This window comes from Bombina bombina, chromosome 4 (genome assembly GCF_027579735.1).
Source record: "Bombina bombina isolate aBomBom1 chromosome 4, aBomBom1.pri, whole genome shotgun sequence".
Taxonomy (NCBI): Eukaryota; Metazoa; Chordata; class Amphibia; order Anura; family Bombinatoridae; genus Bombina; species Bombina bombina.
Genome location: NC_069502.1, coordinates 875296012 through 875310660, shown reverse-complemented (window position 1 = coordinate 875310660; position 14649 = coordinate 875296012). Strand labels below are relative to the sequence as shown.

At 40.8% G+C, this 14649-nt stretch overlaps 1 protein-coding gene across 2 annotated transcripts in view; it reads right to left on the bottom strand.

Annotated features, from left to right (window-relative positions):
* LOC128657395 (zinc finger protein OZF-like) overlaps window positions 1–14649 on the bottom strand; it is a 227495-nt gene that overhangs the window by 131592 nt on the left and 81254 nt on the right. For both annotated transcript variants that reach the window (XM_053711726.1, XM_053711727.1), the window contains exons 5-6: window positions 11894–11998; window positions 11438–11542 (exon numbers count right to left, since the gene is read on the bottom strand). In XM_053711726.1, coding sequence (XP_053567701.1) covers window positions 11438–11542; window positions 11894–11998 — 210 coding nt within the window. The remainder of the gene's footprint in view (window positions 1–11437; window positions 11543–11893; window positions 11999–14649) is intronic.

Genomic DNA, 14649 nt, shown 5'->3' with positions numbered 1-14649 from the left:
GAGGCCAAGTCTGAAAAGCATGGAATATCGCTCCCAGTTCCAGAATATTCATTAGAAGGAGGGTCTCCTCCTGAGTCCACTATCCCTGAGCCTTCAGGGAGTTCCAGACTGTATCCCAACCTAAAAGGCTGGCATCTGTTGTAACAATTGTCCCATCTGACCTGCGGAAGGTCATACCCTTGGACAGATGGACCCGAGATAGTCACCAGAGAAGAGAATCTCTGGTTTCTTGGTCCGGATTTAACAGGAGAACAAATCTGTGTAATCCCCGTTCCTCTGGCTGAGCATGCATAGTTGCAGTGGTCTGAAATGTAGGCGTGCAAACGGTACTATGTCCCTTGCCGCTACCATTAAGCCGATTACATTCATGTACTGAGCCACCAAAGGGCGCGGATGGAATGAAGAACACGGCAGAAATTTAGAAACTTTGACAACCTGGACTCCGTCAGGTAAATTTTAATTTCTACAAAATCTATCAGAATCCCTAGGAGGGAAACCCTTGATATTGGGGATAGAGAACTCTTTCCTTGTTCACTTTCCACCCATGCGATCTCAGAAATGCCAGTACTACGTCCGTATGAGACTTGGCAACTTGGATGTTTGACGCCTGTATCAGGATGTCATCTAAATAAGGGGCCACTTCTATGCCCCGCGGCCTAAGGACAGCCAAAGTGACCCCAGAACCTCCATAAAGATTCTAGGGGCTGTAGTTAACCCAAAGGAAAGAGCTACAAACTGGTAATGCCTGTCTAGAAAGGCAAACCTGAAAAACCGATGGTGATCTTTATGCATCGTAATGTGAGGATAAGCATCCTTCAAATCCATTGTAGTCCTCTATTGACTCTCCTGGATCATAGTTAAGATGGTACGAATAGTTTCCATCTTAAATGATAGAATTCTAAAGAATTTGTTTAAGATCTTTTAGATCCAAAATAGGTCTGAAGGTTTCCTTTCCTTGGGAACCACAAACCGATTTGAGGAAAACTGTGTCCCTGTTCCTCTATTGGAACTGAATGGGTCACGTACACAATGCAAGAATGTCTCTTTCTTTATCTGGTTTGCAGATAAATGTGAAAGGCAAAAACTCCCCTTTTTTGGGGGGGAAAGCTTTGAAATCCAGAAGATATCTCTGGGGTATAATTTCCAATGCCCAGGGATCCTGGGCATCTCTTGCCCACGCCTGGGCGAAGAATGAAGTCTGCCCCCTATAGGATCCGTTACCAGATAGGGGTCCGTTCCTCATGCTGTTTTAGAGGCAGCAGCAGGCTCCTTGACCTGCTTATCTTTGTTCCAGGTCCGGTTGTCTGCCTTAGAGGAAGTTGATGCCACACCTGCCTTGAATTTTCGAAAGGCACGAAAATTAGGCCTTTTTTGTCCCTTGATTTGGACCTGTCCTGAGGAAGGGCATGATCTTTTCCTCCAGTGATATAAGTAATAATCTCCTTCAAACTAGGCCTGAATAGGGTCTGCCCCTTGAAGGGAAGTTAAGTAGCTTATTTATTAAAGTCACAACAGCTGACCATGATATAAGCCATAGCGCTCTGCGCGCCAGTATAGTAAAAAACAGAATTCTTAGCCGTTAGTCTAGTCAAAGGAACAAAGGCATCAGAAAACAAAGGAATTGGCTAGCTTAAGTGCTCTAAGCTTGTCAAATATATTCATCCAATGGAGCCTGTAAAGCCTCATCAAGAGACTCAAACCAGAACGCCGCAGCAGCAGTGACAGGAGCAATGCGTGCAAGGGGCTGCAGGATAAAACCTTGTTGAATAAACATTTTTTATCCATTGGATCTAAAAAAGCACAACAGTCCTCGCCAGAGGTAGTGGTACGCTTAGCTAGAGTAGAAACTCTTCTCTCCACCTTAGGAACTGTCTGCCATAAGTCCCGTGTGGTGGCAACTATTAGAAAACATTCTTCTAAAAAATAGGAGGGGAAGAGAACGGCACACCTGGTCTATCCCATTCCTTATGAAAAATTTTAGTAAACCTCTTTAGGTATTGGAAAAACATAAGTACACACCGGCACTGCATATTATTTATCCAGTCTACACAATTTCTCTGGCACTGCGATTGTACACATTCATTCAGAGCAGCTAAAGCCTCCCTGAGCAACAAGTGGAGGTTCTCAAGCATAAATTTTAAATGTAGAAATATCAGAATCAGGTTAAATCATCTTCCCTGAGTCACAAATATCACCCACAGACTAAGCATATTGTGAGGTAGTATCAGACATGGTTCTTAAAGCGTCTGTATGCTCTGTATCTACCCCCAGAGCTGTTTTGCTTTCCTTTAATTTCAGGTAGTCTGACTAATACTGCTGCCAGTGTATTATACACAACCTTTGCCATGTCTTGTAAAATAAACGCTATGGGCGCCATTGATATACTTGGCGCCATTTGAGCGTGAGTCCCTGGAGCGGGAGTCAAAGGGTCTGACACGTGGGGAGAGTTAGTCGGCATAACTTCCCCCTCGACAGAATCCTCTGGTAAAATAAACGCTATGGGTGCCCTTGATGTACTTGGCGCCATTTGAGCGTGAGTCCCTAAAGCGGGAGTCAAAGGGTCTGACACGTGGGGAGAGTTAGTCGGCATAACTTCCCCCTCGACAGAATCCTCTGGTGATAATGTTTTTAAATACAAAAAATGATCTTTATTGTTTAACATGAAATCAGTACATCTGGTACACATTCTAAAATGGGGTTCCACCATGGCTTTAAACATAATAAACACAGAGCCTCCTCTATGTTAGACATGTTAGAACTAATAAAGAGACTAGTAAGCTTGGAAAACACTTTAAATCAAGTTAACAAGCAAATATAACAAACGTTACTGTGCCTTTAAGAGAAACAAATTTTGTCAAAATTTGAAAAACAGTGAAAAAAGGCAGTAAATCAAACGAAATTTTTACAGTGCATGTAATAAGTTAACAGAGCATTGCACCCACTTGCAAATGGATGATTAACCCCTTAATGCAAAAAACAGATAAAAAAAAAAAAAAAAAAAAAAAAAAAACTACATTTTTTTAAACAGACACAACAAAACTGCCACAGCTGAGCTGTGGATTACCTTCCCTATAACTGTTTCTATGCAAAATTTAAACCAGCCATGTGGAAAAATTAGGCCCCAATAAGTTTTATCACCAAACATATGTTAAAAAACGATTAAACATGCCAGCAAACGTTTTAAAACACATTCTTATAAGAGTATGTATGTCTATTAATAAGCCTGATCCAGTCGCTATCACTGCATTTAAGGCTTTACTTACATTACTTCGGTATCAGCAGTATTTTCTTAGTCAATTCCATTCCTTAGAAAAATATATTACTGCACATACCTTAGCATATATCTCTATCAATCAGCCTGGTACCAGTCGCTTTCACTGCATTTAAAGGCTGTACTTACATTACTTCGGTATCAGCAGTATTTTCTTAGTCAATTCCATTCCTTAGAAAAATATTTTACTGCACATACCTTATTTGCAGGAAAACCTGCACGCCATTCCCCCTCTGAAGTACCTTACTCCTCAGAATGTGTGAGAACAGCAACTGGATCTTAGTTACGTCTGCTAAGATCATAGAAAAAACGCAGGCAGATTCTTCTTCCAAATACTGCCTGAGATAAACAGCACACTCCGGTGCCATTTAAAAATAACAAACTTTTGATTGAAGAAATAAACTAAGTATAAAAAACCACAGACTCTCACGACCTCCTATCTATGTTGAGACTTGCAAGAGAATGACTGGTAATGGCAGTTAGGGGAGGAGCTATATAGCAGCTTTGCTGTGGGTGGACTCTTGCAGCTTCCTGTTGGGAAGGAGAATATATCCCATAAGTAATGGATGATCCGTGGACTGGATACACTTAACAAGAGAAATGATAATAGATTCAGTTTATCTCAGATACAATTCTTTTTAGAATTATTAGAGGTTATTCTCTATATGAATTATTTTCTTTTTAAGGATGAGTTTTTCTTTCAAAGGAAGGGTACTGCTATGGGATCCAATGTCGCCCCAACATATGCCAACATTTTTATGAACAATTTTGAAGAGATTTTTGTCTATGAACATACATTATTCAAGAAATTTGGTGCCACATGGTGGAGGTTCATTGACGATGTGTTTGGCATATGGTATGGCGACATTGGATCCCTACTCCTATTTATTGATGATCTCAATAAGTCTGTTAATGGCATTAAATTTTGTTTGACATGGAGTGAACAGTCTATTCAATTCTTAGACACATGCATTTACAAAGTGGAACATGGATTAAGAGCGGACATTTATTCAAAGCCCACAGACAAAAACAACACTTTGCTGTATGGCAGCTTTCATCCACCTTCCACTTTTAAAGCAATACCAAAAAGTCAATTATTAAGAGTAGATCGTATTGTGTCTGATACTGAATTAAAAATGAAAAGACTGGAACAGATGTCAAACAAATTTGTACAAAGAGGTTACCCTTTTGAACTTGTGAATAAAGAAAAGCAAAATATCATTTCAAGAATGGGAAAGTCTGAACCCATTGGAAATAAGAGGAATAGGAAGAAGGATAAGATCAATAGGTTATTGTTTGTCACACAATATAGCACTAGGAGTAGTCAGGTGAACAAAATTATACGGAAGTATTGGCACATTTTACAGAAATGCCATCCTGACATTAATGCATTCCATGAACCACCAATGCCGGCTTACAAAAACATAATTTATGCTTACCTGATAAATTCCTTTCTTCTGTAGTGTGATCAGTCCACGGGTCATCATTACTTCTGGGATATTACTCCTCCCCAACAGGAAGTGCAAGAGGATTCACCCAGCAGAGCTGCATATAGCTCCTCCCCCCTACGTCACTCCCAGTCATTCGACCAAGGACCAACGAGAAAGGAAAAGCCAAGGGTGAAGTGGTGACTGGAGTATAAATTAAAAAATATTTACCTGCCTTAAAAACAGGGCGGGCCGTGGACTGATCACACTACAGAAGAAAGGAATTTATCAGGTAAGCATAAATTATGTTTTCTTCTGTTAAGTGTGATCAGTCCACGGGTCATCATTACTTCTGGGATACCAATACCAAAGCAAAAGTACACGGATGACGGGAGGGATAGGCAGGCTCTTTATACAGAAGGAACCACTGCCTGAAGAACCTTTCTCCCAAAAATAGCCTCCGATGAAGCAAAAGTGTCAAATTTGTAAAATTTGGAAAAAGTATGAAGCGAAGACCAAGTTGCAGCCTTGCAAATCTGTTCAACAGAGGCCTCATTCTTGAAGGCCCAAGTGGAAGCCACAGCTCTAGTAGAATGAGCTGTAATTCTTTCAGGAGGCTGCTGTCCAGCAGTCTCATAAGCTAAACGAATTATGCTACGAAGCCAAAAAGAAAGAGAGGTAGCGGAAGCTTTTTGACCTCTCCTCTGCCCAGAGTAAATGACAAACAGAGAAGACGTTTGTCGAAATTCCTTAGTTGCCTGTAAGTAAAATTTTAGAGCACGGACTACATCCAGGTTGTGCAGTAGACGTTCCTTCTTTGAAGAAGGATTTGGGCATAAAGAAGGAACAACAATCTCTTGATTGATATTCCTGTTAGTAACTACCTTAGGTAAGAACCCAGGTTTAGTACGCAGGACTACCTTATCCGAATGAAAAATCAAATAAGGAGAATCACAATGTAAGGCTGATAATTCAGAGACTCTTCGAGCCGAGGAAATAGCCATTAAAAATAGAACTTTCCAAGATAACAACTTTATATCAATGGAATGAAGGGGTTCAAACGGAACGCCATGTAAAACATTAAGAACAAGGTTTAAACTCCATGGTGGAGCAACCGTTTTAAACACAGGCTTAATCCTGGTCAAAGCCTGACAAAAAGCCTGGACGTCAGGAACTTCTGACAGACGTTTGTGTAACAGAATGGACAGAGCTGAGATCTGTCCCTTTAATGAACTAGCAGATAAACCCTTTTCTAAACCTTCTTGTAGAAAAGACAATATCCTAGGAATCCTAACCTTACTCCAAGAGTAACCTTTGGATTCACACCAATATAGGTATTTACGCCATATCTTATGGTAAATCTATCTGGTAACAGGTTTCCTAGCCTGTATTAAGGTATCAATAACTGACTCAGAAAACCCACGTCTTGATAAAATCAAGCGTTCAATTTCCAAGCAGTCAGCTTCAGAGAAGTTAGATTTTGATGTTTGAAGGGACCCTGTATCAGAAGGTCCTGTTTCAGAGGTAGAGACCAAGGTGGACAGGATGACATGTCCACCAGGTCTGCATACCAAGTCCTGCGTGGCCACGCAGGTGCTATTAGAATCACTGATGCTCTCTCTTGTTTGATTCTGGCAATCAATCGAGGAAGCAACGGGAAGGGTGGAAACACGTAAGCCATCCTGAAGTCCCAAGGTGCTGTCAGAGCATCTATCAGGACTGCTCCTGGATCCCTGGATCTGGACCCGTAACGAGGAAGCTTGGCGTTCTGTCGAGACGCCATGAGATCTATCTCTGGTTTGCCCCAACGTCGCAGTATTTGGGCAAAGACCTCCGGATGAAGTTCCCACTCCCCCGGATGAAAAGTCTGACGACTTAAGAAATCCGCCTCCCAGTTCTCCACTCCCGGGATGTGGATTGCTGACAGGTGGCAAGAGTGAGACTCTGCCCAGAGAATTATCTTTGATACTTCCATCATAGCTAGGGAGCTTCTTGTCCCTCCCTGATGGTTGATGTAAGCTACAGTCGTGATGTTGTCCGACTGAAACCTGATGAACCCCCGAGTTGTCAACTGGGGCCAAGCCAGGAGGGCATTGAGAACTGCTCTCAATTCCAGAATGTTTATTGGCAGGAGACTCTCCTCCTGACTCCATTGTCCCTGAGCCTTCAGAGAATTCCAGACGGCACCCCAACCTAGAAGGCTGGCGTCTGTTGTTACAATTGTCCAGTCTGGTCTGCTGAATGGCATCCCCCTGGACAGATGTGGCCGAGAAAGCCACCATAGAAGAGAATTTCTGGTCTCTTGATCCAGATTCAGAGAAGGGGATAAGTCTGAGTAATCCCCATTCCACTGACTTAGCATGCACAGTTGCAGTGGTCTGAGGTGTAAGCGTGCAAAGGGTACTATGTCCATTGCCGCTACCATTAAGCCGATTACCTCCATGCATTGAGCCACTGACGGGTGTTGAATGGAATGTAGGGTGCGGCAAGCACTTTGAAGTCTTGTTAGCCTGTCCTCTGTCAGGTAAATCTTCATTTCTACAGAATCTATAAGAGTCCCCAGGAAGGGAACTCTTGTGAGTGGAACGAGTGAACTTTTCTTTTCGTTCACCTTCCATCCATGTGACCTTAGAAATGCCAGCACTAACTCTGTATGAGACTTGGCAGTTTGAAAGCTTGAAGCTTGTATCAGAATGTCGTCTAGGTATGGAGCTACCGAGATTCCCCGCGGTCTTAGTACCGCCAGAAGAGCACCCAGAACCTTTGTGAAGATTCTTGGAGCTGTAGCCAATCCGAATGGAAGAGCCACAAACTGGTAATGCCTGTCTAGGAAGGCAAACCTTAGGTACCGATAATGATCCTTGTGAATCGGTATGTGAAGGTAAGCATCTTTTAAATCTACAGTGGTCATGTACTGACCCTCTTGGATCATAGGTAAAATTGTCCGAATAGTCTCCATCTTGAATGATGGAACTCTTAGGAATTTGTTTAGGATCTTTAAGTCCAGGATTGGTCTGAAAGTTCCCTCTTTTTTGGGAACCACAAACAGATTTGAGTAAAACCCCTGTCCCTGTTCCGATCGTGGAACTGGATGGATTACTCCCATTAACAAGAGCTCTTGTACGCAGCGTAGAAACGCCTCTTTCTTTGTCTGGATTGTTGACAATCTTGACAGATGAAATCTCTCTCTTGGAGGAGAGTATTTGAAGTCCAGAAGGTATCCCTGAGATATTATCTCTAGCGCCCAGGGATCCTGGACATCTCTTGCCCAAGCCTGGGCAAAGAGAGAAAGTCTGCCCCCCACTAGATCCGATCCCGGATCGGGGGCCCTCAATTCATGCTGTTTTAGGGGCAGCAGCAGGTTTCCTGGCCTGCTTGCCCTTGTTCCAGGACTGGTTAGGTTTCCAGCCTTGTCTGTAGCGAGCAACAGCTCCTTCCTGTTTTGGTGCAGAGGAAGTTGATGCTGCTCCTGCTTTGAAATTACGAAAGGAACGAAAATTAGACTGTCTAGCCTTAACTTTGGCTTTGTCCTGAGGCAGGGCATGGCCTTTACCTCCTGTAATGTCAGCGATAATCTCTTTCAACCCGGGCCCGAATAAGGTCTGCCCTTTGAAAGGTATATTAAGCAATTTAGACTTAGAAGTAACATCAGCTGACCAGGATTTTAGCCACAGCGCCCTGCGTGCCTGAATGGCGAATCCTGAATTCTTCGCCGTAAGTTTAGTAAGATGTACTACGGCCTCCGAAATGAATGAATTAGCTAGTTTAAGGACTCTAAGCCTGTCCGTAATGTCGTCCAGAGTAGCTGAACCAATGTTCTCTTCCAGAGACTCAATCCAGAATGCCGCTGCAGCCGTGATCGGCGCAATGCATGCAAGGGGTTGCAATATAAAACCTTGTTGAACAAACATTTTCTTAAGGTAACCCTCTAACTTTTTATCCATTGGATCTGAAAAAGCACAGCTATCCTCCACCGGGATAGTGGTACGCTTAGCTAAGGTAGAAACTGCTCCCTCCACCTTAGGGACCGTTTGCCATAAGTCCCTTGTGGTGGCGTCTATTGGAAACATTTTTCTAAATATCGGAGGGGGTGAGAACGGCACACCGGGTCTATCCCACTCCTTAGTAACAATTTCAGTAAGTCTCTTAGGTATAGGAAAAACCTCAGTACTCGTCGGTACCGCAAAATATTTATCCAACCTACACATTTTCTCTGGTATTGCAACTGTGTTACAATCATTCAGAGCAACTTGGAAATACAATTCAATTAGAATAATATTAAAACGTACTGTGCCTTTAAGAAGCACAGAAGATCTATGACAGTTGAAAATTAATAAATTGAAACAGTTATAGCCTCAATCCTTGTAAACAACACAACTTTAGCAAAGGTTTAATCCCATTAGCAAAGATAACAAATTCTGAAAGCAGGAAACAAATTACAGAATAAACGTTTTTTATCTAAGTCAAACTACAATTCTCACAGCTCTGCTGAGAGAAATTACCTCCCTCAAAATAAGTTTTGAAGACCCCTGAGCTCTGTAGAGATGAACCGGATCATGCAGGAAATACAATGAGTTGCTGACTGAAATATTTGATGCGTAGTAAAAGCGCCAAAAAACGGCCCCTCCCCCTCACACACAGCAGTGAGGGAGAACAGAAACTGTCAGAAAACAGATTAAGCAACTGCCAAGTGGAAAAATAGTGCCCAAACATTTATTCACTCAGTACCTCAGTAAATGAAAACGATTTTACATTCCAGCAAAAACGTTAAACATAATCTCTAGTTATTAAACAGCTTTATGTATTTCTTACAGTGTAATTCTAGTGAAGTACCATTCCCCAGAATACTGAAGTGTAAAGTATACATACATGACATTATATCGGTATGGCAGGATTTTCTCATCAATTCCATTATCAGAAAATAAAAACTGCTACATACCTCTATGCAGATTCATCTGCCCGCTGTCCCCTGATCTGAAGTTTACCTCTCCTCAGATGGCCGAGAAACAGCAATATGATCTTAACTACTCCGGCTAAAATCATAACAAAAACTCTGGTAGATTCTTCTTCAAACTCTGCCAGAGAGATAATAACACACTCCGGTGCTATTTTAAAATAACAAACTCTTGATTGAAGATAAAAACTAAGTATAATCACCATAGTCCTCTCACACATCCTATCTAGTCGTTGGGTGCAAGAGAATGACTGGGAGTGACGTAGGGGGGAGGAGCTATATGCAGCTCTGCTGGGTGAATCCTCTTGCACTTCCTGTTGGGGAGGAGTAATATCCCAGAAGTAATGATGACCCGTGGACTGATCACACTTAACAGAAGAAAGGAGTCCAAATATTAAAGATCAACTAGTTAGAGCAGATGTTGGTAGTCACAAATATCAACAGAAAACTATCACTGGTAAGCGGCGCACAGGTTGCTATCCTTGCCTCTCTTGCATAAATTGTAATTCTATGATTAAGGGAGGAGAATTTTTTCATCCCTACACAGGTAGAAAATACCGGATTAAAGAATATTTGACTTGTAGGACAGAGTTTATCATATATGCCATTAAGTGTCCATGTTCATTGGTATACATTGGACAATCGACAAGAGAGGCACGTGAGAGGATATCTGAGCACAAGTCAAATATCAGATGTGGCAAGGATGCTCCAGTGTCTGCGCATTTTCTACAAGCAGGACATAGTATCAGCCAATTACGCTTCCAAATTTTGGAACATATACACATGCCTAGGAGAGGTGGTGATAGAGAGGCCTTATTGAATAAAAGGGAAGCCTTTTGGATCAATGAGCTTAACACTTTATGGCCTAAAGGCCTCAATAGGGAGTGTAACTGGACAACATTTAAAATCTAAAAAGTATAATTCAATATTGAGCAAGAAAAATAGGTTACTTCTTTAAGCGTAGGGGTTTGCATTTACCTTTGCTATATATTTAATTTAGCATTATAGTGGATTATGCCTTAGCTAGTAGTCAAAAAAGGTCATTTGAGTGACATTATTGGATATAGATATTTGGCATTTCCTATATTTTCACTGAGTACCCATTAGTTTTTAAATCTCTGACTTTTTGTTATATGGGTATCCTTTGTTGAAGGATTCCCTCATATAACAATTTTTAATTTATATATAGTCCATTCGATTGATTGTGGTCCTATATATATATATGGTAATTAAGAAATGTTGATATGAGTATTGTGATTAATTTTAAATTCTAAATAAACTCGAATATTTAATATATTTATTTTCACTAATATATTCACATTGAATTTAGTTGTCACAAATATTATTATTCTAATTCTTTACTTTTTATTTTTTATTTTCTTTATAGGATCACTTGGCACTTTATTTATGAAGTTGGTTATTGAATTTGTGCAATATATACAATGTAAAATACTTTGTAACACATTTGTATCTTTGTAATTGTAAGAAATGTATTTTTGACATGCAATATTCAAGTCCACCACTAGAGGGCGATATATGTGCAATTTTTTTCACAATTGTTTGGCGCCAATATGGCTATTTAAATGGTGTTTTGTTCAATTTATGTCAGGCTTGAGAAAGGGCTTATTGTTAGCCCGAAACGTTGCTGTATTTGACCTGTGTTTAAAATAAAAGTCACTTTGCTCACTGCTGGAGGCTGCCTTCTTCTACTTGCCTCAGACACAACACAGTGCACCCTGATCTATAAACCAGCTCCCTTACACACAACAACATGTGCACACTTACCTGGATTGATGTCGTCTTTGGTCTCCTCATCTGTTGCTCCCAGCTGTTGCCTCTCACATAGATCTTCTGTTATGACAAATTTCACTACATCAGCGTTATCTTCGTCTGTACAAATAAAGCAGATTCAGTTTTTATGTCACATGATCTAGTTTTTATAACTTTATCATAAAACAGTTTGTGTATTTCCCAGACAGACAAAAGCAACAGATACTCACACTGTGGTATATTCCCCTCTATTCTCTTACATCTTTTTAGCTAAAAGAGAAGTTTAGACACAACACTCGTGCACACTCACCTGTAGCTTGTGTGCCTCAGACGCAACACACTGATCTATAAACCAGATCCCTTAGACACAACACACGTGCACACTCACCTTAGCTTGTGTGCCTCAGAGACAACACACGTGTACACTGATCAATAAAACAGCTCCCTCAGCCACAACATGTGCACACTTACCATGTCTTATGTCGCCTCTGGTCTCCTCATCTTTTGCTCCCAGCTGTTGCCTCTCACATAGATCTTCTGTTATGACAAATTTCACTACATCAGTGTTATCTCCGTCTGTACAAATAAAGCAGATTTAGTTTTTATATCACATGATCTAATTTTTATAACTTTATCATAAAACCTTTTTTTTTCATATTTCCTAGAGACAGATAATAGCACCAGATAGACACACTGGTGTTTTTTCTTATTATTCTTGAATTGTTTTACATCTTTTAAGCTAAAAGGTAGGTTTGGACACAACACTCACCTGAAACCTGCCTCAAATAAAACATATGTGTGCACTTACCTATAACCTGTGTGCCTCACACACATCATAGATGCATTGTAATCTGTAGCTCACACCCCTAACAAACATCATACGTGCACACTTAGCTGTTACTCCCTACCCTCATACATGAACACTTACCTGTAACTTGCATCCCTCACACACAATATATGTGACGTGCAGTCACTAGAGGCAGGGCTTCACCTTTCATATAGGCAAAAATATATATTTTTTTATTGGCTTTAAAAAAAATATTGCAATTTCCCCCCCCCCCAGCATTTTTTCCCCCCAGCTACATGTTGTGCAAATGAGAGGCGCAAGCAGGTCTGCCGGCTGCTGCCCTCCATTACAAAACATGCTGCGCCACCTACTGGATGAAAGTGGTTAAGATCATTGCATGGCACATAAGTGCTTATTTGAGGCAGACCTCTTTTGGGCTGAACCAATCCAGTGAGAGGCATCAGTCAGGGGAACTTAGGGTTGGGGCTGGATGTTAAATCATATAAAACAAAACAAATACGGAAAAAAAACCACTTTCATCTTTTTTGTTGCTGCCCTGTGCAGCTACCAGCTTTGCTTCAGTGAAAAACATAATTTAAGTAAGAACTTACCTGATAAATTCATTTCTTTCATATTGGCAAGAGTCCATGAGCTAGTGACGTATGGGATATACAATCCTACCAGGAGGGGCAAAGGTTCCCAAACCTCAAAATGCCTAAATACAACCCACACCACACCCACAATTCAGTTTAACGAATAGTCAAGAAGTGGGGTGATAAAGAAAGGAGTAAAAAGCATCAACAAAAGGAATTTGGAAATAATTGTGCTTTATACAAAAAAATCATAACCACCATAATTTATCAGGTAAGTTCTTACATAAATTATGTTTTCTTTCATGTAATTGGCAAGAGTCCATGAGCTAGTGACGTATGGGATAGCAATACCCAAGATGTGGAAATCCACGCAAGAGTCACTAAAGAGGGAGGGACAAAATAAAAACAGCAATTTCACAGAAAAATAAATAAATCCACATCCCAACTATAAGTTTATTCTCAAAAAATAAAAATAAAAAAACTTAAATCATAAGCAGAAGAATCAAACTGAAACAGCTGCCCAAAGAACTTTCCTACCAAAAACTGCTTCCGAAGAAGCAAACACATCAAAATGGTAGAATTTAGTAAAAGTATGCAAAGAAGACCAAGATGCTGCTTTGCAAATCTGATCAACCATAACTTCATTCTTAAAAGCCCAAGAAGTGGAAACTGATCTAGTAGAATGAGCTGTAATTCTCTGGGGTGGGGCTTTACCCGACTCCAAATAAGCTTGATGAATCAAAAGCTTTAACCACGTTGCCAAAGAAACGGCAGAAGCCTTCTGACCTTTCCTGGAACCAGAAAAATAAACAAATCTTTAGTGGCTTCAACATAATATTTCAGAGCTCTCACCTCATCCAAAGAATGTAAAGATCTCTGCAAAGAATTCTTAGGATTAGGACACAAAGAAGGGACAACAATTTGTCCTTTCAAGGAACTTGCAGACAAACCTTTATCCAAACCATCTTGAAGAAACTGTAAAATTCTAGGAATTCTAAAAGAATGCCAAGAGAATTTATGAGAAGAACACCATGAAATATAAGTCTTCCAAACTCGATAATAAATCTGCAACATAGTATTAATCACTGAGTCAGAGAAACCTCTATGACTAAGCACTAAGCGTTCAATTTCCATACCTTCAAATTTAATGATATGAGATCCTGATGGAAAAAACTGACCTTGAGATAGAATGTCTGGCTTTAATGGAAGTGGCCAAGGTTGGCAACTGGACATCTGAACAAGATCCGCATACCAAAACCTGTGAGGCCATGCTGTAGCCACCAGCAGCACAAATGATTGCTCCATGATGATTTTGGAGATCACTCTTGGAAGAAGAACTAGAGGCGGGAAAACATAAGCAGGTTGATAACACCAAGGAAGTGTCAACGCATCCACTGCTTCTGCCTGAGGATCCCTGGACCTGGATAGGTACCTGGGAAGTTTCTTGTTTAGATGAGAATTTGAGAAAACACATCTGGGTGAAGAGACCATTCGCCCGGATGTAAAGTCTGACGACTGAGATAATCCGCTTCCCAATTGTCTATACCTGGGATATGAACCGCAGAAATTAGACAGGCACTGGATTCTGCCCAAACAAGTATCCAAGATACTTCTTTCATAGCTTGAGGACTGTGAGTCCCACCCTGATGATTGACATATGCCACAGTTGTGATATTGTCTGTCTGAAAACAAATGAACGGTTCTCTCTTCAACAGAGGCCAAAACTGAATAGCCCTGAGAATTGCACGGAGTTCCAAAATATTGATTGGTAATCTTGCCTCTTGAGATTTCCAAACCTCTTGTGCTGTCAGAGATCCCCAACCTGAAAGACACGCATCTGTTGTGAT